This window comes from Schistocerca piceifrons, chromosome 10 (genome assembly GCF_021461385.2).
Source record: "Schistocerca piceifrons isolate TAMUIC-IGC-003096 chromosome 10, iqSchPice1.1, whole genome shotgun sequence".
Classification (NCBI taxonomy): Eukaryota; Metazoa; Arthropoda; class Insecta; order Orthoptera; family Acrididae; genus Schistocerca; species Schistocerca piceifrons.
In genome coordinates this window covers 92,770,353-92,792,219 of record NC_060147.1, presented here as the reverse complement: position 1 = coordinate 92,792,219, position 21,867 = coordinate 92,770,353, and the positions used below count along the sequence as shown (strand labels likewise).

The 21,867-nt window shown below is 40.2% G+C and overlaps 1 protein-coding gene across 1 annotated transcript in view; it reads left to right on the top strand.

The window, feature by feature from the left end:
* LOC124718819 (protein timeless homolog) overlaps nucleotides 1–21,867 on the top strand; it is a 490,147-nt gene that overhangs the window by 46,397 nt on the left and 421,883 nt on the right. The window contains exons 13-15 of the mRNA XM_047244437.1: nucleotides 2,778–2,940; nucleotides 7,310–7,390; nucleotides 14,874–14,971. Of these exons, the coding sequence (XP_047100393.1) occupies nucleotides 2,778–2,940; nucleotides 7,310–7,390; nucleotides 14,874–14,971 (342 nt within the window). The remainder of the gene's footprint in view (nucleotides 1–2,777; nucleotides 2,941–7,309; nucleotides 7,391–14,873; nucleotides 14,972–21,867) is intronic.

Genomic DNA, 21,867 nt, shown 5'->3' with positions numbered 1-21,867 from the left:
TGACCACTTCTGTAACAGATCATTGGTCCTTTAGGTAAATTTCTTTGAAGAAATTAGAATTTGGATTGGCTCCCCACTGAAACAGGAGCAGTGAGACAAAGGAACTTTTTTTTTTTTAGGAGTTCTGTACCTTTAACTCATTTTTTTTAACTTAAAAAAAAATCATGAGGAGATTTTAAAAAAAAGGGGGAGGACAGTATGTGGAGAAAGCCGTAGCACATACAGGTGCTTGAAGGGACTGGAAAGTCACATCAAACCTTGGATCAAGATGGACAGAAACAGGAGGTGTTCCAGAAGTGTCAGCTAATGACTGAGAGCCACATTGTAGAGCGCTGATAGCTGAAAGGTGTTAGCTAAACATAACAAAATAGATGCAAACCAAAGCTTTATTATAATAGGAGACAGGAGAAAGGAAAGGTGCTCAAAAATTAATTAAGTATGCTCAGATGAAGAGAGGGCTGACTCAGGAATGCACCCATCATGATAAGAAATCTTGAAATGCCATAACTGTGCCTAAGCCGAGTGATAGTTATTCTGAGGCTCTTGGTTTAGTCTAGTTAGCTGGGGCTATAATGATGATGAACGACAACAAAATGTCTATGCTAATGACAAAAACTGCAAAGTCATCTGTACAATGGATCATGCTTCCAAGATATATGGGTGCAGTGAATATTAGTTACCAGTGTAAAATTCAAACATTAACTGAGAACTTTTCTTCTGGAAATCAGGTTCACTACTACCGCAGCACACTATAAATAAGACTGGCATGTCGATGTCCCTAAAACTCAGCCTAGTAGCAATAGCTCATAACATTTGTAGGGGCAATGAGAAAGTGAATGCCTAGGCAACATTCTAACAATACAGATAAGAAAGTCTACACAAAGACATGGTACTACCAATTTAGCCTTGGACAAGTGTTCATAGAAACTATGGGTCTCACATTGGGTGTAAAATTCAATGTGGCTGCAGCAAAAAATTACCTGAAGTGAAGTGCATCAGAAAATCTTCTTGTGTTGTAAGTAGCAGTATACTTTCATACAAGAGCAATAATCTTTTCAAGTACAGTATTAGTCATACCTCACACAATGGAATGCAAATGTAAGGGAGTTGGGCATCACTGTATCAAATGCTGATAACTCTGTCTCACACAAGTTCGAGGCATCTTGTGCCCTTCACAGAAATCTCTCAACATCTGACACTGTTTATGCCCTGTATACAGTTTACCAGGCATGGCAACAGTGCTAAACGTGAAGATCACTGTTACACTTGTGTGACTCTACTGCATCTCACAGAGAATTGTAACTCCTTATCATTTACATATGCCACTGACAAACAGTTTTCATCTGCCAGGAAGTTGAAGATCAGCACTCTACTGCAGAGTGGAAATTCATTAGGTGTTTCTCGTATAAAATTCACAACTGTGCTGCCTAGTATTAGAAGCATATAAACTGAAATGCCAAAGAAACTGGTATTGGCAAATACAGAAATATGTAAACAGACAGAATACGGCACAATGGTCAGCAACACCTGTCTAAGAAAACAAGTTGTTAAATCGGTTACTGCTGCTACAATGGCAGGTTATCAAGATTTAAGGGAGTTTGAGCATGGTGTTATAGTCGGCACATGAGCAATGGGACACAGCATCTCCGAGGTAGTGATGAAGTGGGGATTTTCCTGTATGACGATTTCACGAGTATACCATGACTATCAGGAATCAGGTAAAACACCAAATTTTCAACATTGCTGCAGCTAGAAAAAGATCGTGCAAGAACGGGACCAATGATGACTGAAGAGAAATTCAACGGGACAGAAATGCAACCGTTCCACAAATTACAGCAGATTTTAGTGCTGGGCCATCAACAAGTGTCAGTATGTGAACAGTTCAATGAAATATCATCAATATGGGCTTTTGGAGCCGAAGGCCCACTCATGTACCCTTGATGACTGTGTGGCACAAAGCTTTAAGCCTTCCTCGGCCCATCAGCACCGACATTGGACTGTTGATGTTTCCTGGTCGCAGTAGTCTCATTTCAAATTGTATCAAGCTGATGGACATCAAGGGGTATGGAGACAACCTCACGAGTCCATGGACCCTGCATGTCAGCAGGGGACTGTTCAAGCTGATGGAGGCGCTGTAAAGGTGTGGGGTGTGTGCAGTCGGAGTAATATGGGACCCCTGATACGTCTAGGCATGACTCTGACATGTGACATGTATGTAAGCATTCTGTCTGATCCCCGCATCCATTCACGTCCATTGAACATTCTGACGGACTTGGGCAATTCCATCAGGACGATGCGACACCCTACATGTTCAGAATTGCTAGAGTGGCTGCAAGAACTCTCTTCTGAGCTTAGACACTTCTGCTGGCCACCAAACTGCCCAGACATGAACATTACTGAGCATATCTGGGATGCATTGCAGCATCCTGTTCAGAAGGGATCTCCACCCTCTCATACTCTTACAGATTTATGGACAGCCCTGCACGATTCATGGTGTCAGTTCCCTCCAACACTACTTGAGACATTAGTTGAGTCCATGCCGCGTCGTGTTACGGCACTTCTGCTTGCTCACTGGGGCCCTACACAATGTTCGGCAGGAGTATCAGTTTCTCTGGCTCTTCAGTGTACCTTGTCTGCAGTTAACCTAGGATGTCATACTCGTAACTTTCTGATGGTCTGCCTGACGCATGTAGTAATGTAACATACTAAACTGTGTGCCCTCTTTATACAAATGGTCATTTGAAGTAGGCCTAAAAGTAGTTTTCTTTGTCTGGCAGAGCCAGCGACAGTCACGGCTCCACCTGTCGAACCCAGGCCACCGGCAGAGGTCTGGGACGAAGAACTTGGGCCTCAGATGTCTGTAGCTCTACAGCATACAACAGAACTTCCAGTGGCAGTGCCTTTTGATGTAGCATCAGAAAAAGAAATTGATGATCAGAAGTAAGTACCTGTATTTCAGTAACATGTGTCTCAACCTGTAGAGATTTTATGATGCTCATAGTGTACATAATTCATAGATAGAGAGAAATGTAGGTAAGTAAGATGTACCTGCCAATATCTGGAGCTGAGTCTGCCGTATGAATCTTAACCGTTGTAGCATGTAAGAGCTCTGATGCTGTGTTTGAAACTCAACTGAATTATTTTTGTTGGATAAGGCATGTAGACGTTGATTTGTACCTTTGCTCTGAGTTAATGCATTGGTGAATCTGAATGTCAATTAAAACAAACTTAAACCCATTACAGTCTCATGCTGTAATGACACATAATATTTTTGTTGTTGATGTATGTTTAAAGGATTTTAATGTGAAGAAATTTTGTGACACTAGAAAATTGTAGTGAACTGCAGGAAGACCTGCAGAGGATCGATGGTCGGTGCAGGGACTGGCAACTGACGCCCAACATAAACAAATGTAATATATTGTGAATATGTAGACAGAAAGACCCTTTAGTGTATGGTTACAAAACTGCATAAGAATCAGTTTAAGGAGTTACTTCTGTGAAATATCTAGGAGTATGCGTATGGAGCAGTTTGAAGGGGACTGACCACATAAAAAGAATTGCAAGATGCCAGACTGAGATTGATTGGAAGAATCCACAAGAAATGTAGTCCATCAACAAAGGAAGTTGCCTACAAAACCCTTGTTCGATCAGTACTGGAATACTGCTTGTCAGTGTTGTTGTGGTCTCCAGTCCAGAGACTGGTTTGATGCAGCTCTCCATGCTACTCTATCCCGTGCGAGCTTCTTCATCTCCCAGTACCTACTGCAGCCTACATCCTTCTGAATCTGTTTAGTGTATTCATCTCTTGGTCTCCCTCTTGGATTTTTACCCTCCATGCTGCCCTCCAATACTAAATTGGTGATCCCTTGATGCCCCAGAATATGTCCTACCAACCGATTCCTTCTTCTAGTCAAGTTGTGCCACAAATTTCTCTTCTCCCCAATTCTATTCAATACTTCCTCATTAGTTATGTGATCTACCCATCTAATCTTCAGCATTCTTCTGTAGCACCACATTTCAAAAGCTTCTATTCTCTTCTTGTCTAAACTATTTATCGTCCATATTTCACTTCCATACATAGCTACACTCCATACAAATACTTTCAGAAACGACTTACTGACACTTAAATCTATACTCGATGTTAACAAATTTGTCTTCTTCAGAAACGCTTTCCTTGCCATTGCCAATCTACATTTTATATCCTCTCTACTTCGACCATCATCAGTTATTTTGCACCCCAAATAGCAAAACTCATTTACTACTTTAAGCGTCTCATTTCTTAATCTAATTCCCACAGCATCACCCGATTTAATTCGACTACATTCTATTATCCTTGTTTTGCTTTTGTTGATGTTCATCTTATATCCTCCTTTCAAGACACTGTTCATTCCGTTCAGCTGCTCTTCCAGATCCTTTGCTGTCTCTGACAGAATTACAATCACTGGACTCGCATTTGAGAGGACGACGGTTCAATCCCGCGTCCGGCCATCCTGATTTAGGTTTTCCGTGATTTCCCTAAATCGCTCCAGGCAAATGGCAGGATGGCACGGCCGACTTCCTTCCCCATCCTTCCCTAATCTGATAAGACCGATGACCTCACTGTCTGGTCTCCTTCCCCAAAAACAACAAACAACAGAATTACAATGTCTTCGGCGAACCTCAAAGTTTTTATTTCTTCTCCATGGATTTTAATTCCTACTCCGAATTTTTCTTTTGTTTCCTGTACTGCTTGCTCAATATACAGATTGAATAACATCGGGGATAGGCTACAATCCTGTCTCACTCCCTTCCCAACCACTGCTTCACTTTCATGCTCCTCAACTCTTATAACTAGTTTCTGTACAAATTGTAAATAGACTTTCACTCCCTATATTTTATTCCTGCCACCTTTAGAATTTGCAAGAGAATATTCCAGTCAACATTGTCAAAAGCTTTCTAAGCCTACAAATGCTAGAAACGTAGGTTTTCCTTTCCTTAATCTATGTTCTAAGATAAGTCGTAGGGTCAGTATTGCCTCACGTGTTCCAACATTTCTACTTTCTATTAGCCCTCGTCTTTTTACCTACTTAATCCTCTGCTACCTTCACTATTTCATTCACCTACTACGTTTCCTTCTCTTCCTTTTCCTACTATCGAGTTCCAGTCACCCATGACTATTAAATTTTCGTCTCCCTTCACTATGTGAATAATGTCTTTTATCTCATCATACATTTCATCAATCTCTTTGTCATCTGCGGAGCTAGTTGGCATATGAACTTGTACCACTGTGGGCTTCGTATCTATCCTGGCCACAATAATGCCTGTCAGTACGGGATCCGTACCAGATAGAATTGATAGATGAAATAGGGAAGACCCAAAGAAAAGCAACACTTTTTGTTACAGATACATTCAATAAGTGCAGAAGCGCCTCTGAAATTCCCAGTCAACTCCAGTGGCAGATGCTGCAAGAGATTGGTTCTGTATCACGGTGTGGTCTAGTGTTAAAGTTCTGAATGTGTATATTCTTAGAAGAGTCAACCAGTACGTTCCTTCCTGCTACATATATCGTGCGAATAGTCTGTCAAGATAAAACAAGATTTTAGCCTACGCAGAAGCTTACTGGCAATTATTCTCCCTGCAATCCTTATGTGACGGGAATAGGGAAAGGGGAGAGTGAGTCTGGAACACATAGTACCCTTCGCCACATACCGTAACGTGGCTTGTTAAGTGTAGATGTAGATGTGGATTTGTACATGTATCTGATTTTTTTATTTCCCACATACATACATACATCATTATTTACATTTAAAACAAAGATGATGTGACTTACCAAACAAAAGCGCTGGCAGGTCGATAGACACACAAACAAACACAAACGTACACACAAAATTCAAGCTTTCGCAACAAACTGTTGCCTCAACAGGAAAGAGGGAAGGAGAGGGAAAGACGAAAGGATGTGCGTTTTAAGGGAGAGGGTAAGGAGTCATTCCAATCCCGGGAGCGGAAAGACTTACCTTGGGGGAAAAAAGGACAGGTATACGCTCGCACACACACACACACACACATCCATCCACACATATACAGACACAAGCAGACATCAGATGTTTGTGTTTGTTTGTGTGTCTATCGACCTGCCAGCGCTTTCGTTTGGTAAGTCACATCATCTTTGTTTTTAGATATATTTTTCCCCACGTGGAATGTTTCCCTCTATTATATCATTATTTACATTCATTGAAATAAGAATGAGGAGTCTGATCGTATCCTAATTTCAACTGAAAATACTCTGCTGATGTGCTGTGCTGGTTAGTGTAATCATGTGCATTGATCATATGTGGTGTAAATAAATGAGAATTGAATATTAACACTGTTCTTCGAGCTACTTTGTGAAGTATTACTATGGCTGTCCACATATGTCCCCATCTGGCAAACCTCTACCTGTAGATGTCAGCAAATAGAATGAGACAAAAAGCTGTTATATTTAAATATTTTGGAAACTGGAAATACTGGCATTTCATTCATACTAGAGGCATTAGTGATTGTTCAAACTTTTGTTTTGAAAATTATTTTCTGGAACAATCTCACACACTTTCAAGCAGAAATTACTGGTTTTGGCTGTCACTGGCCAGCTTCAGGTCATGAGAGGGATGCAGTAGTTCATACCAACCACTGATCGACAATATAATTTTCTGAGTGGTCGGTGTTTCCATAATGTGACTTGAAGATGGCGGGTGATGATCAAAATGGGTAATTCTTTATTGAAATTGTGTGTGATTATGCTGGAAGGTATACTACTTTAAAGCCAACTTTGGAGACTGCAGAAGATTTTGAAATTAGCTCTACAGCAGGGGTTTTGGTTCCCAATAAAGTTCAGTACTTGTGAGAAATCCTATGACAAAAGTATTCAAATGTCAGCTGTTTAGTAGAAAAGAGACAACATCATGTGCTGTTAAGCTTTGTAATTGGCATAGCTTTTGGAATGTAGTAACCACAATTCCAAAACTATGGCGGTTTCACAGAAAAATAAAGGGAAATACACTGAAAGATGGAGAAACATCACTGAAATGTGTATGGGTGAAGGATCTTTCAAAATAGAATTATTGTGAAGCAAACATGGACGTAAAAAACAAACTTTCATAAAGAAAAACTAACAGTCTGCTCATGTAATTTTAACTTTAGAGGCAGGTTTAAAATGCTAATGCCAATTTTTTTACAATTTAAATAAGTATTTTGGTATGAATTGGTGAAAGCCAATTTTTTACAGTTTTTAATAAGTATTTTGGTATGAATTGGTGAAATTTATTCTGTATTACATTTCCATTCCTTTTAACAGGTCTGACTGTGTGAAGAAGATCCAGCGACTTCTTAGGCAAAGTGAATTTGAAATGGCCATAGCCCTGCTCAGGGCAGCAAGGTATGTATCAGAGGACTTCTCTTTTTGTTTTTTGTAAGCCCAGTTGTATTCACTAAATCATACCGTACTGACTGACAAAAGATAATGTACAGGATCTTGGACTGTTATTATGAAATATTCTCTTCACGGGATTGTGGCTTTTAAATCATTGTTTCTGATTTTCGTATGAGTGAGTGCAATCCTTTAGAATTTCGGGGGGAACAGTACATTAATAAAATGTTGTAAGCTCTCATGCCTCACATTTTATGTTAAATTTTGCAATATAAAAGGCACAATGCTGCTATAAATTTGTCAAACATTTAATTACATTACCAATTTATGCCCTTAAGACTTTCCAAACATATTCAGATAATATTCATTCCCATTCAGGTGAACTATAAAAACATGATGGCAATTGTATAAATGCTTTTGTTGTTGATTAAACACTCAACACCATAAATTAGATTCGTACAAAAAAATTAAATTGCTACTATGATGAATGATAGGTTGACAAATGAACACAAAATATCAGATCTTTGGTAAAATGAGGTTTATTATTTCCAAATTCTACCAATGGTAAACACATGTTGGTAAGTGGCTGGTCCATGTAGTAAGCAAGGAGCCAACAGAGTGGAGCAATTCACATATGTCAGTTGGCTGTTTGGACCTGACACAGTAGACAAACAAACAATATGGCAGTGGAGTTCCAATTCTATTGTGGCAATATAACAAATAGAATGGTAGCCATCAACTGTTAAGTGGAATCTGACCTTTGTTAAACTTTGATAGACACATAAGGAATATTTATGCTTGTGTGTGTGTGTGTGTGTGTGTGTGTGTGTGTGTGTGTGCGCGCGCAGCGCGCGCAGCGCGCGCGCGCGCTGCGCGCGCAGCGCGCTGCGCGCGCGCGCGCGCGCGCGCGCGCAGCGCGCGCTTATGTACGTATGTACATACGCGCGCGTGACAGAGAGAGAGTGACGGGGGGGGGGGGGGGGGGGGGGGCATAACTTAGTTAGGAAATGTGATTCTGTATAGGGATAATCTTACACTTTCAAGGTAATGTATTCAGTTCCTCTACTAGAAAGCAGCCAATATTCAGTATACTGTTAAAGCTTTATCTTTACTTACTGACAAGCTAAGATGGTGGTGGAATAGACAGTCCCAGTATGTGTGACTTAATTCAGTCATTCTGTTTCTCTGTTCTAAAGAACACATTGAAGGAGAAATTCAGCATAAACTCTTTGTGCCATTTATGGACCTTCAACAATGTACAACCTCTGAAAATAAATTTCAGTGCATGAAGTCACAATGGTTGATTGGGCAACACTGGTGACTCGCAACACTGCACCTGTGTAGTGGCTGTTGTTGACAACCTGCCCTAACCATTGTTCAGTTGAGCATCGTGTGTGTTCCCTATTAGACCTGTTGGACAAAGTGCTTGTTTGGTGTGTTGGTTCTGAAATGAGAACAGGACAATGAATGAGCAAAGGATCAATTTAAGTTTTGCTTTAAGTTTGGCAAGACACCGAAAGAAACGTGTACAATGCTGACAGGTGTTTATAGGTATCAAGCAATGTCCATGAAGTGCGTGCATGAGTGGTTCGCTTGTTTTCAAAGAGGCCGGGAAAGTGTTTCTAACAATCCCTGTAGTGGATGACCGGTGACCGCTGTCAGTGATGAAAACATTGAGAAAGTGAGTACATTAATCACGAACAACTGTCGATTAACAGTGCACGTGATAGTGAATTAACTGCAGATGAACGTGAACCGTGCGACAAATCTTTACCCAGGTGTTAGGGAAGAGGAAAACGTGTTGTCGTCTTGTAACACATCATTTAATTGACGATCAGAAGCAGGCATGTTTAGAGGCTTCACAGGATTTTGTCAAAATGGTGGATGCGACACCCAATTTCTTGAACCATGTTGTCACTGAGGATGAAACCTGATGTCTTCGGTACGACCCTGAAACGAAACGGCAAAGCATGGAATGGCATTCTCCGACATCACCTTGTTGGAAAAAGGCCAGAATTGAAAAACCATGGATCAAGATAATGCTCATCACCTTTATCGATAGTCAAGGCATTATCCGCAAGGAATTTCTACCTGAGGGAACGACGTTGAACACTGCACGGTACGTTGAAATTTTTACCTGTTTCGTACAATGACCCCAGAACACACAAGGTTCCTGGATTTTTGTTCACGACAATGCCCACACACAGCCAATACTGTCAAACAGTTCCTGGCAAAAAAGGAGGTGGTGCAACTTAAACATCCACCATACTTGCTGGATCTCAATCTTCCAGATTTCTTTGTATTGACTTTCAAGGTACACCTTGCAGAGCCCGTGTTTACTAGATACTGTCCCCTCCGCCACACACCGCCAGGTGGCTTGTGGAGTATGGATGTAGATGTAGATGTAGATATATTTTTCTTGTTTGATCCATCCTACGACACACATACTGCAGCGTTTTTTAATTTACTAAAACTGGCAAGTTGCTGTGAAAACAATATGTACAGAACAGCATTAGAATGGTGACGTGGGAGTAATATAGGTGGATTTCGTTGGGTTGGGAGTATTAGTAATGTCCAAAATGTATGGTTAAACACTTTCAAAACTGTGAAATTTCATTAGGAACTGAGAATGTGATGTATGGAGGTATGAGGTAGTTTTGGTTCGCAACAATACTTGTTTCCATATTGCCTGGTTTGGTTGCCATTTGTATTGCTGAACATTTTCAACTTTGAAACCATTTTGAAATGTGAACACATGCTCAAGGCATCAGTGTGGATGCAGTTCAGAGTTGAGGAACTATACAATTGACACTTACAGTAGTGTGCCGCAAAGAGTCAGCCTTAATATCTACCACTTTGGCATTGGAGAGATGGCCAAAATCAGAGGCTGTTCTAAATTCTTATGCCCATATTTCGGCAAATGTATTTTCATAAGAAGAAGAAAAACATGGCTATGCGTGTCTCATCAGAATCTACAGCAAACCATTGCCACTATAAAAGTTCTGGTATACATGGGGATGTCACAAGCAGAACACGAAGATACAGAGAGAGTGTATGAGGACATTGATGCTGACAGCCATGTTATCAACAATGACAAGTGCTAATCAATAATTGAAGACTTCGTCCGGAAGAACGTCATCCGCACAATCGCAAAGATATCAAGGACGTGTCAATGTGAGAATTATCGCACTGTGATCTTGACTGCTCAAGTGGCTGACCATACCAGATTAATATACAGAAGAGTGAAGAAGAAAAGCAAGGATGTGTTAGACGGCAGTCAGTTTGGCTTTGTGAAAAGCAAATTTACTAAAGAGGAAATTCTGACATTGAGCTTGATAACAGAGGCAAGACTTAAGAAAAATCTAGATCTTTTCATAGGATTAGTTAACTTAAAATTCTTCCTTAAAAGTTAAAACCAGATTACAGTGATACTGAACACTAGAGCAAAGTCGACATTCCGACACATCCCTAAGGTGTTTTAGTGGACTCGTGTCGAGACTCTGGGCAGATCAGTCAATTTGAGGAATGTTATTGTCCACAATCCATTGCATCACAGATTCTTCTTTATACCACGGTGCATTGTCTGAACTGTTCCTCTGTCGTACATAGTACATGTCTGTATAAAATGTTCATAGAATGATGGCTTTCACGACCGGATGACATAGATGCTGATACACCTTTCGGGATGTGAGGTCATGGTTCAAGAAACTCTTCTGTTAATGATGTTTCATCCAGGACTGTGCTGGACATCTTCAGAGACGCTCCTCCCCTGACTCTTGCCGACTGACTGGTCGACCATCTGAGAGCGACATATATACTGTAGGAAAGGGGGCGTGGTCGAAGTATCACGTGATGAGCAGAGATAATTCTTGTCAAAGATAAAACTTAAGTATTGATTGTCGTCGAAGATAAAATTGTCTAGCCATTCTCGAGAGCTACTGTCCATATGTCGCTAAGTTTCGTTGCCTCCTCTTTTCTATTAAAATTATCCTGATGCCTATAAATTACAATGGCTTCTCTACATAGTTGTGGATAATAACTGGATGTTGTAGATAAAATTTCTGTTTCAGAAAACTTCACTTTGTGGTTTCCTGACTGAAGAGCATGCTCTGCTACAGCTGACTTCTCTATTTTTTCTAGTCCGCAAAGACTTTTGTGCTCTTTTAGCCGTGGATTTACTCTCCTGTCGGTAGTTCCAATATAAACTTTACCACACATACACGGAATTTTGTATACACCACATGTCGACAGAGGAGCACGTTTATCCTTCACAGATTGGAGTACTTGACTTATTTTCTTTGTTGGTCTAAGAACTGGTGTGATGCCATGTTTCTGTGAAATCTTAACCAATTTGATCCGTTACTTTTTGTAATAAAAGGAAGAGAAAATGTATTTTTTCATCATTGTGGTTCATCCTTGTCCTTTGGTCTTCTGTTCCTTGGTCACAAAATTCTCTTTACCTCTTTCCCTGAGTAGCTATTTTTCTAAAAGGCCAGCATTCATATGTTTTATTTCAGCTTCCAGGTGTTCTGACATGCATATCCGCTCGGCTCTATCGACAATACTTTTAATGACACCTCTCTTTTGTTGTGGATGGTGATTGGAATTTTTATCCAAATATCTTTCGGTATGTGTTACTTTCCGAAAAACTTTGTTCCAAACTTCCACTGGATCGTCTCATAACTAAAACATCCAAGAAAGATATTCTGTAATCATTTTCCATTTCCATAGTGAACTGGATTTTTGGATTAATTTTATTTAGATGATCAAAGAATTAAAAATCCAAAAATCCAGTTCACCATGGAAAAGGAAAATGATAACAGAATATCTTTCTCGGATGTTTTAGTTATGAGACGATCCAGTGGAAGTTTGGAACATAAAATTTTTCGGAAAGTAACACATACCGACAGATATTTGCATAAAAATTCCAATCACCACCCACAACAAAAGAGAGGTGTCATTAAAAGTCTTGTCGATAGAGCCGAGCGGATATGCACATTGGAACACCTGGACGTTGAAATAAAACATTTGAAGCAGACCTTCGAGAAAAATGGCTACTCAGAGAAAGAGGTAAAGAGAATTTTGCGACCAAGGAACCATAGACTGAAGGAGAAGGATGAATCTCAACGACATAAAAATACAGTTTCTCTCCCTTTTATTAAAAAAGTAACGGAACAGGTCGGTAAGATTTTACAGAAACATGACATCAGACTGGTCTTTAGACCAACAAATAGAATAAATCAAGTACTCCGATCTGTGAAGGACAAACACCCTCCTCTGTCGACATGTGGAGTATACAAAATTCCATGTACGTGTGGTAAAGTTTATATAGGAACTACCAAGAAGAGTGTAAATACATGGCTAAAGGAGCACAAAAGCCTTTGCTGACTAGGAAAAACAAAGAAATCAGCTGTAGCAGTGTGTGCTCTTCAGTCAGGAAACCACAGAATGAAGTTTTCTGAAACAGAAATTTTATATACAATGTCAAATTATTATCCACCACAATGCAGAGAAACCATTGAAATTTATAGGCATCAGCATAATTTTAATAGAAAAGAGGAGGCAGCAAAACGTAGTGACATATGGACAGTAGCTCTGCAGAATGGCTAGACAATTTTATTTTCGACGATAATCAATAGTTAAATTTTCTCTTTTACAAGGATTATCTCTGCTCATCACGTGATACTTCGACCACGCCCCCTTTCCTACGGTATATATGTCACTCTCGGACGTGCGACCAGTCAGTCGGCAAGACTTAGCTTAGGAGTACCTCTGAAGATGTCCAGCGCAGTCCTGGACAGAACGTCAGGAGCGGAAGAGTTACTTGATCTGCGACCTCACATCCATAAAATGTGTTTGTATCCTTTCGCATTTAGTATTTTTTTTTTTTAATCCCAATAGGAAGACCACAAACTAACAATGAAAAACTGCCCTATACTAAACCACCACCTCATGCACACTTCACTGTCAGCACTATACTTGATGGCAGGTGATGTTCTCAAGGAATTTGCAAAAACCAAACCCTTTCATTGGATTGCCACGGAGTAAAATGTGCACGTAGTATGCAATAGTCCACTGTCCAGTGGTTTTACTCTTTACACCACCTCAAGTGTTGCATAACATCAACTTCAGAAATGTGTTGCTTACAAGGATTTGCTCAGCCAATGTGACCAACTCTTTTTAACTTTTTATGCACAGTCATTGAACTTTTGGTAGCACTTTGGAATTCACAAGGTGTTAATTCCACAGCCATTGAACTTCTGGTAGCACTTTGGAGTTCACAAGGTGTTAATTCCACTGATTGAACAATTGTTTACAACCGTCCTCTGTAATGCTTGATGTCCATGTCCATCAGTACATGAGGTTGCCTGTTCAGCTGTGGCTGTTTCTTTGTGTTACCAGTCACATTATGAACAGTGACGTGGGTAGATTTATAAGGGGTGTAAAATCTCTGATGGTTTTGTTACTCAGGTGATATCCAGTGACTAATCTGAGCTCTGCTGACTGACCCCTTCTGATGTTACTGGTTCTCTGCTGACAACACGATACCCCACACCTACTTTTATACTGATGTGTCTGCCTCTCTGGACATTACTTAGGATGTTGGGATACTTCTGATGAGAGGGTTTGCAATACGTACAAGAAGCAAGAGGGAACATCAAGGGTGGAAGGCTAAAAATGAAGTACTTGGGTTAGAAAGGGTATGGGGGCTGCAGCCTTCTTCTGCTACTGTTCAATCTGTATATTAAAGAAGCAATGACAGAAATATGTGGAAGGGAATTGTGGACTGTGGGGAAAGGAAGGAAGGGCTTGAGTCATGGTGTTACAGAAGGATGCTGAAAATGAAATGCAGTAGTCATCCACAGAGTCATTGAGTACAGGAATATGGTGAAAATCTGGACAAGAAGAAGGGGTGGGTTGATAGGATTTGTGTTAAGGCAATAGGGTAACTACCATGGTACTTGAGGGTAAAAACTGTAGTGGAAAACAGAGACTGGTATATATTCAACAAGTAATCACTTTGGATGTAAACACTACTCTGAAATGAGGAGGTTCACACGAAAGAGGAAGTTGTGCAAGAAAGGGGGTGGGGAGTTACAAGCAGTAGTGCAGCATCCTGAAATTCAGACTGTGCATAATCCTTTCCAAAATAAGCTGATGTTTGTTGACACCCTGTGACTGTAACATGGATTCATTCAACTGCTACAAGTTGGAAGAGGATGAAGTACAGAGTGAGATATTCTCAATCAACCAGATACAAACACCACAAAAAATGTGTTGTTCAATATAGCCTTGTGGTATAGTCTTTTTTTATTCATAGTTATATCATCAGGTAATCAGATTTTCTTAGAATTGCTTCTTGTTTGGTTTTGCTTCATCAGTTGGCCAATATGAACTTTTGCTCAAGATAGATTACAGACATGAGAATCCTGCTCTAAATACAAACACACAAGTGGAATTTCTGTAATGTGTGAATATATTTGTCTTTCAGGGAAGTGTGGCCAGAAAATGATGTTTTTGGTGCAGCTAATGCTTCACTCACTGACGAGTACGATATCTTCAGGGACATTTATATTGCAGACTTGAATCGTGAGTACATAATTGTTTGAACTGATTGTTTTTAAAGAGTGTGTAATTATTTTCTGTGGGAGAAGATTGGAAGAGGCTTTGTGAATAACCTGCATAAGCAGAAACATTTCAGGAAGAAGAAGAGGAATAAGAAAATGAACAGCAGCAACAACAGTAATAACAACAACATGCAACAGACATTAAATAACATCCTTTTCTATTTGGGTTTGTGGGTGGACGTATTGTTGAATCTATTGTGAGGTTTAACGTTCAGTTTCTCGAGGGAGGTATGACATTCAAATTCAAATTAACAATACACAAAGCTTAGGAAGAAACTGGTAGAATAATATGTGAATACAGGTGTGGTTGTTCCTGTGCCCAGCCCACTTTAAAGGCTTGTAAAGGTAAGTGAAGAAATGTAAGGACATATTTTACTTGTTGTGGCTTGTTATGATTGAGGCAAGAATATTTTATGATGCTCCATTGAAACAATATCTCCCAGAAAAGTGCAAACAAATTTGTGCAGGATCTGTGGACGCTACTGATTTGGGAGCACATTTGTGCTTCACCTTCGTTTCTCATTAATCTAACTCTGTAGAATTCTTGTCTGAAGACTCAATACTGTGTTACTTATTGACAGTATTGTGAAACATAATTTGACTCATTTTTTGAAGATTTACGTAGTGAAGATTCCGATGCTGTTCCGTTATGGTGTACTGTATTGCCAAGCTATGGAATACTGAGTATAAAATTTATTGGACAGCAGCTTTTTACCTGTTTCTCTTATAACGATCTTACTTTTGACCCACTATTTTATGCAACAGACTATACAGGTCGGTTCGTTTATTATTTACCATAACTTTAGGATAAGTCATAATGTTTTAAAATGTAAACTTCACCATTTTGTTTTATTGACACCTGATCTGTGCAACATGCTTTGAGTACGAATTCATTCTCTTGCCTCTTTTTGTTTCTTGCTAATGTAGCCTATGAAAATTACGTGTTGCAGTTTCTTTTTTTTTTCTTTTTCATTTTTTTCCCTAATTTGTGGAAAATGTGCAGCCATCCCCAGAACTATAAACTTCATAGTCACATAGAAATAACAACAGCCATCCCCAGTACTATAAACTTCATAGTCACATAGAAATAACATCAGAGAATGATGAATTTTTTTTAATGATTAGATGTACAAATTAAAAGATTGCCATGCCACATGCCGTAAAAACTGCAAATTTTACCACAAAAAGATGCTACATTTTCTGGAGCCTACTCATTAGTCAGTCTTTATACAAATTATCTGAAAAGTTCAGTTAGCTAATAGCAATTAGCAATCTCCATTGTAAATCTATATGACAAATAGTAATGTACTGTAAACTAGACTCAGGATTTACAGTTGTGTTTCTTTGACAAATACCATTGAAATCAAGTGCTTAGTGCTTAGAAATTGACTGTTAACAAAAAGTGATTCCCCGCCCCTGCAAATGGATTTGCTTGTTTTTTTTCTTTTGGCTGTGTTTAATCTTTCAACAATTGAGTTGTTCTTTTGAAAATAGCACCATTTTGACACCTATATTTAAGGTTTTTCTTTACATTATTTATCTTTTCCCACACAATTCAATAATTACAAAATCTGCAAAGTATCTTTCTTAGCCGTGTGGCCCATATTTGACAACCCATCAGATAGAACTGATAAGGCACTTACCATAGACATAAAATAAAAAGTAACTCTATTCACGTGTTAGGGAAGACTTTCGGCATGGTCAAAACTAATGCTTGTACCAAGAACTCTATTTGACTGATGTGTTGTGCGATTGTGTCTGTTGGCGACATTCTGTAATCAAGAAATTTCCTCTTCAAGGCCATTTTATTAACTGCGGATCGCTGTTCATGAATAGTCTTTAGTCTGGCCCACATTTCCTCTGCATTTGTGCACGTCATAACAGATTGCAATTGTTCAAATTCCATCGCAGTAGATAGAATGAGCATCGCCTTCGCATTTAAGTCATCCCAAGCGGTTTGACTCTCACCGGCTTCATTTGGGCTCGGTTTCCCCTCGACGATATCAAGCATGTTTTTAGCACAAAAAATAATTTGCAACTGATATTTCCACAGTTGGAAATTTTTACCATCAAATTTTGGATACTGTACATTATCAATTTATCCATCTTTGTATAGGCGGAATGTACGTCAAACTTATAATACTCAGTGCAAAATGAGAACGAAGGTTTTCCACAGTAGATCAGCAAAATACAATGGTTCCAGAACTTGAGTGTCACGGTTCACGCGAATAAAGCTCCGATCAAAAGCAATGAATTCACAGAACAGAAACAGATACCATATGTATGCGTTTGCCTGGCCCCGTAGCCTGATGTCTTTATTATATTTGGTAGAAAATCACAGAGCGAAATACGGTAAATTGGAGTAAAAATAACTTATTGCTCCTTTCTTTATTGCAGCAAATTCCATGACAAGCAGTTAATTCACAGAACAGTGAATATGTCTGCTTGTGTCTGTATATGTGTGGATGGATATGTGTGTGTGTGCGCGAGTGTATACCCATCCTTTTTTCCCCCTAAGGTAAGTCTTTCTGCTCCCGGGATTGGAATGACTCCTTACCCTCTCCCTTAAAACCCACATCCTTTCGTCTTTCCCTCTCCTTCCCTCTTTCCTGATATATATATATATATATATATATATACAAACAAACACAAACACACACACAAAATTCAAGCTTTCGCAACAAACTGTTGCCTCATCAGGAAAGAGGGAAGGAGAGGGAATGACAAAAGGATGTGGGTTTTAAGGGAGAGGGTAAGGAGTCATTCCAATCCCATATATATACCATGTAACTTGAGCTCAGCACGCTCCCTCGAGTCCCCTGCGTACATGTGCGTGAGAGGTCACTACACTACATATGTACTGTGTGTGATGCATCTGATGTTTTGGGGGAGACTTTATTGGTCCCCCAGATGTGTAATGCTGAGTTGTATTCACTGACATGAGATCTGTGGAATCAATATGAATGAATTGCACAAAATTCAGTGATGTGTTACTATATATATATATATATATATATATATATATATATATATATATAATGTCTGCTTGTGTCTGTGTATGTGTGGATGGATATGTGTGTGTGTGCGAGTGTATACCTGTCCTTTTTCCCCCTAAGGTAAGTCTTTCCGCTCCCGGGATTGGAATGACTCCTTACCCTCTCCCTTAAAACCCATATCCTTTTGTCTTTCCTTCTCCTTCCCTCTTTCCTGACGAGGCAACCATTGGTTGCGAAAGCTAGAATTTTGTGTGTATGTTTGTGTTTGTTTGTGTGTCTATCGACCTGCCAGCGCTTTTGTTTGGTAAGATATATATATATATATATATATATATATATATATATATATATATATATATATATATATATATATATATATAATGGAAGGAAACATTCCACGTGGGAAAAATTATATATAAAAACAAAGATGAGGTGACTTACCGAACAAAAGCGCTGGCAGGTCGATAGACACACAAACAAACACAAACACACACACAAAATTCAAGCTTTCGCAACAAACTGTTGCCTCATCAGGAAAGAGGGAAGGAGAGGGAAAGACGAAAGGAAGTGGGTTTTAAGGGAGAGGGTAAGGAGTCATTCCAATCCCGGGAGCGGAAAGACTTACCTTAGGGGGAAAAAAGGACAGGTATACACTCGCACACACGCACATATCCATCCACACATACAGACACAAGCAGACATATTTAAAGACAAAGAGTTTGGGCAGAGATGTCAGTCGAGGCAGAAGTGTAGAGGCAAAGAAGTTGTTGAAAGACAGGTGAGGTATGAGTGGCGGCAACTTGAAATTAGCGGAGATTGAGGCCTGGCGGATGACGAGAAGAGAGGATATACTGAAGGGCAAGTTCCCATCTCCGGAGTTCGGATAGGTTGGTGTTGGTGGGAAGTATCCAGATAACCCGGACGGTGTAACACTGTGCCAAGATGTGCTGGCTGTGCACCAAGGCATGTTTAGCCACAGGGTGATCCTCATTACCAACAAACACTGTCTGCCTGTGTCCATTCATGCGAATGGACAGTTTGTTGCTGGTCATTCCCACATAGAATGCATCACAGTGTAGGCAGGTCAGTTGGTAAATCACGTGGGTGCTTTCACACGTGGCTCTGCCTCTGATCGTGTACACCTTCCGGGTTACAGGACTGGAGTAGGTGGTGGTGGGAGGGTGCATGGGACAGGTTTTGCATCGGGGGCGGTTACAAGGATAGGAGCCAGAGGGTAGGGAAGGTGGTTTGGGGATTTCATAGGGATGAACTAACAGGTTACGAAGGTTAGGTGGACGGCGGAAAGACACTCTTGGCGGAGTGGGGAGGATTTCATGAAGGATGGATCTCATTTCAGGGCAGGATTTGAGGAAGTTGTATCCCTGCTGGAGAGCCACATTCAGAGTCTGGTCCAGTCCCGGAAAGTATCCTGTCACAAGTGGGGCACTTTTGTGGTTCTTCTGTGGGGGATTCTGGGTTTGAGGGGACGAGGAAGTGGCTCTGGTTATTTGCTTCTGTACCAGGTCGGGAGGGTAGTTGCGGGATGCGAAAGCTGTTTTCAACCTGACCAGCAACAAACTGTCCATTCGCATGAATGGACACAGGCAGACAGTGTTTGTTGGTAATGAGGATCACCCTGTGGCTAAACATGCCTTGGTGCACAGCCAGCACATCTTGGCACAGTGTTACACCGTCCGGGTTATCTGGATACTTCCCACCAACACCAACCTATCCGAACTCCGGAGATGGGAACTTGCCCTTCAGTATATCCTCTCTTCTCGTCATCCGCCAGGCCTCAATCTCCGCTAATTTCAAGTTGCCGCCACTCATACCTCACCTGTCTTTCAACAACTTCTTTGCCTCTACACTTCTGCCTCGACTGACATCTCTGCCCAAACTCTTTGTCTTTAAATATGTCTGCTTGTGTCTGTATGTGTGGATGGATATGTGCGTGTGTGCGAGTGTATACCTGTCCTTTTTTCCCCCTAAGGTAAGTCTTTCCGCTCCCGGGATTGGAATGACTCCTTACCCTCTCCCTTAAAACCCACTTCCTTTCGTCTTCCCCTCTCCTTCCCTCTTTCCTGATGAGGCAACAGTTTGTTGCGAAAGCTTGAATTTTGTGTGTGTGTTTGTGTTTGTTTGTGTGTCTATCGACCTGCCAGCGCTTTTGTTCGGTAAGTCACCTCATCTTTGTTTTTTTTTATATATATATATATATATATATATATATATACAGAACCTAGCTTCTCAGTTAGTTTATGTGAGTGTTGACTCTGTTTTAAATTGTCATCAAATTCAGTTATGAGATGTTACTCGGGTGTGCCACAATCCAATCGGCACGCACATTCATGTGTGTTGAGAAAACATTTAGGGGCACTCTGTGCAACACGAGGTCAGTGCATCCCCACTGGAAGCAGTCGTGCAGGCTGCCACCATGTAGAATTCATGAGGCGGGTCAACGAAGGCTGGCAGAGCACGTGGGAAGAGAGAGGGAGAACAGGGCCCAGTCCCGGAGCCGCTGAATTATCAAGTTGAGCTCAGCACGCTCCCTCGAGTGCCCTGCGTACATGTGCGTGAGAGGTCACTACACTACATATGTACTGTGTGTGATGCATCTGATGTTTTGGGGGAGACTTTATTGGTCCCCCAGATGTGTAATGCTGAGTTGTATTCACTGACATGAGATCTGTGGAATCAATATGAATGAATTGCACAAAATGCAGTGATGTGTTACTAGTGAAGCAGGCCCAGAAAGGGAGGTGTATTGGGACATTCCCTGCTTATGTTGAATATTAATTAGTTCACAGACCATGTAAGTGGTTATGACCCATTCTAAAATATTACCTAAGTATGTGGGAAATAACCCACAAAAAATGTCCAATTAGATCTTTATACATTTCAAAGCAGTGAAAAGACTGGCAACTTGCTTTAAATATTCAGAAACATGAAACTGTGTGTTTCATAAAATGAAAAATATAGAAGGTTAGATGGGTAGATCACATAACTAATGCGGAGGTACTGAATAGGATTGGGGAGAAGAGAAGTTTGTGGCACAACTTACTAGAAGAAGGAATCGGCTGGTAGGACATGTTCTGAAGCATCAAGGGATCACCCATTTAGTATTGGAGGGCAGCATGGAGGGTAAAAATCGTAGAGGGAGACCAAGAGATGAATACACCAAGCAGATTCAGAAGGATGTAGGTTGCAGTAGGTACTGGGAGATGAAGAATCTTGCACCGGGTAGAGTAGCATGGAGAGCTGCATCAAACCAGTCTCAGGACGGAAGACCACAACAACAACAACATTACTACACTATCAGTGGCTAACATACAGAATCTTCCAACTTGTACAATTCTGGATGTAATAATTGGTGGGGATATCAAATGCAATGATCACATATGTTCAGTCATAGGTAAAGAAGACTTCAATTCATTGACAGGATACTGCGAAAATACAATCAGTCTACAGAGGATATTGCTTAAAAAAACACTGGTGCAATCCATCTTAGAATACTTCTCAGTCATGTAGGACTTATTCCAAATAGAACCATAGTTTCTAAACGGGGGGTAATTAGCTCCCTGAGCAGTAAAATGTAATTTCCTGAGGGTAAAAACTAAAAGTTCTATTGTGTTTCAGTCACAAAATTAAATTATTTTTGAAAGATTATTACTATTTCATAAGATTGAATAGTGATGACAAAAGGTTTCAAATAGTAGCGTTAACACATTACACAATGTAGTGGAGGTTACAGTTTGTGGAAGTGAATGTATGAAGTTCTTCCTCATGCACAGATGGGTCCAGAAAAATGTAGACACTCTTTGATAGTCTGTATTAATGTAACAAAATGTCGTACCATCACAAT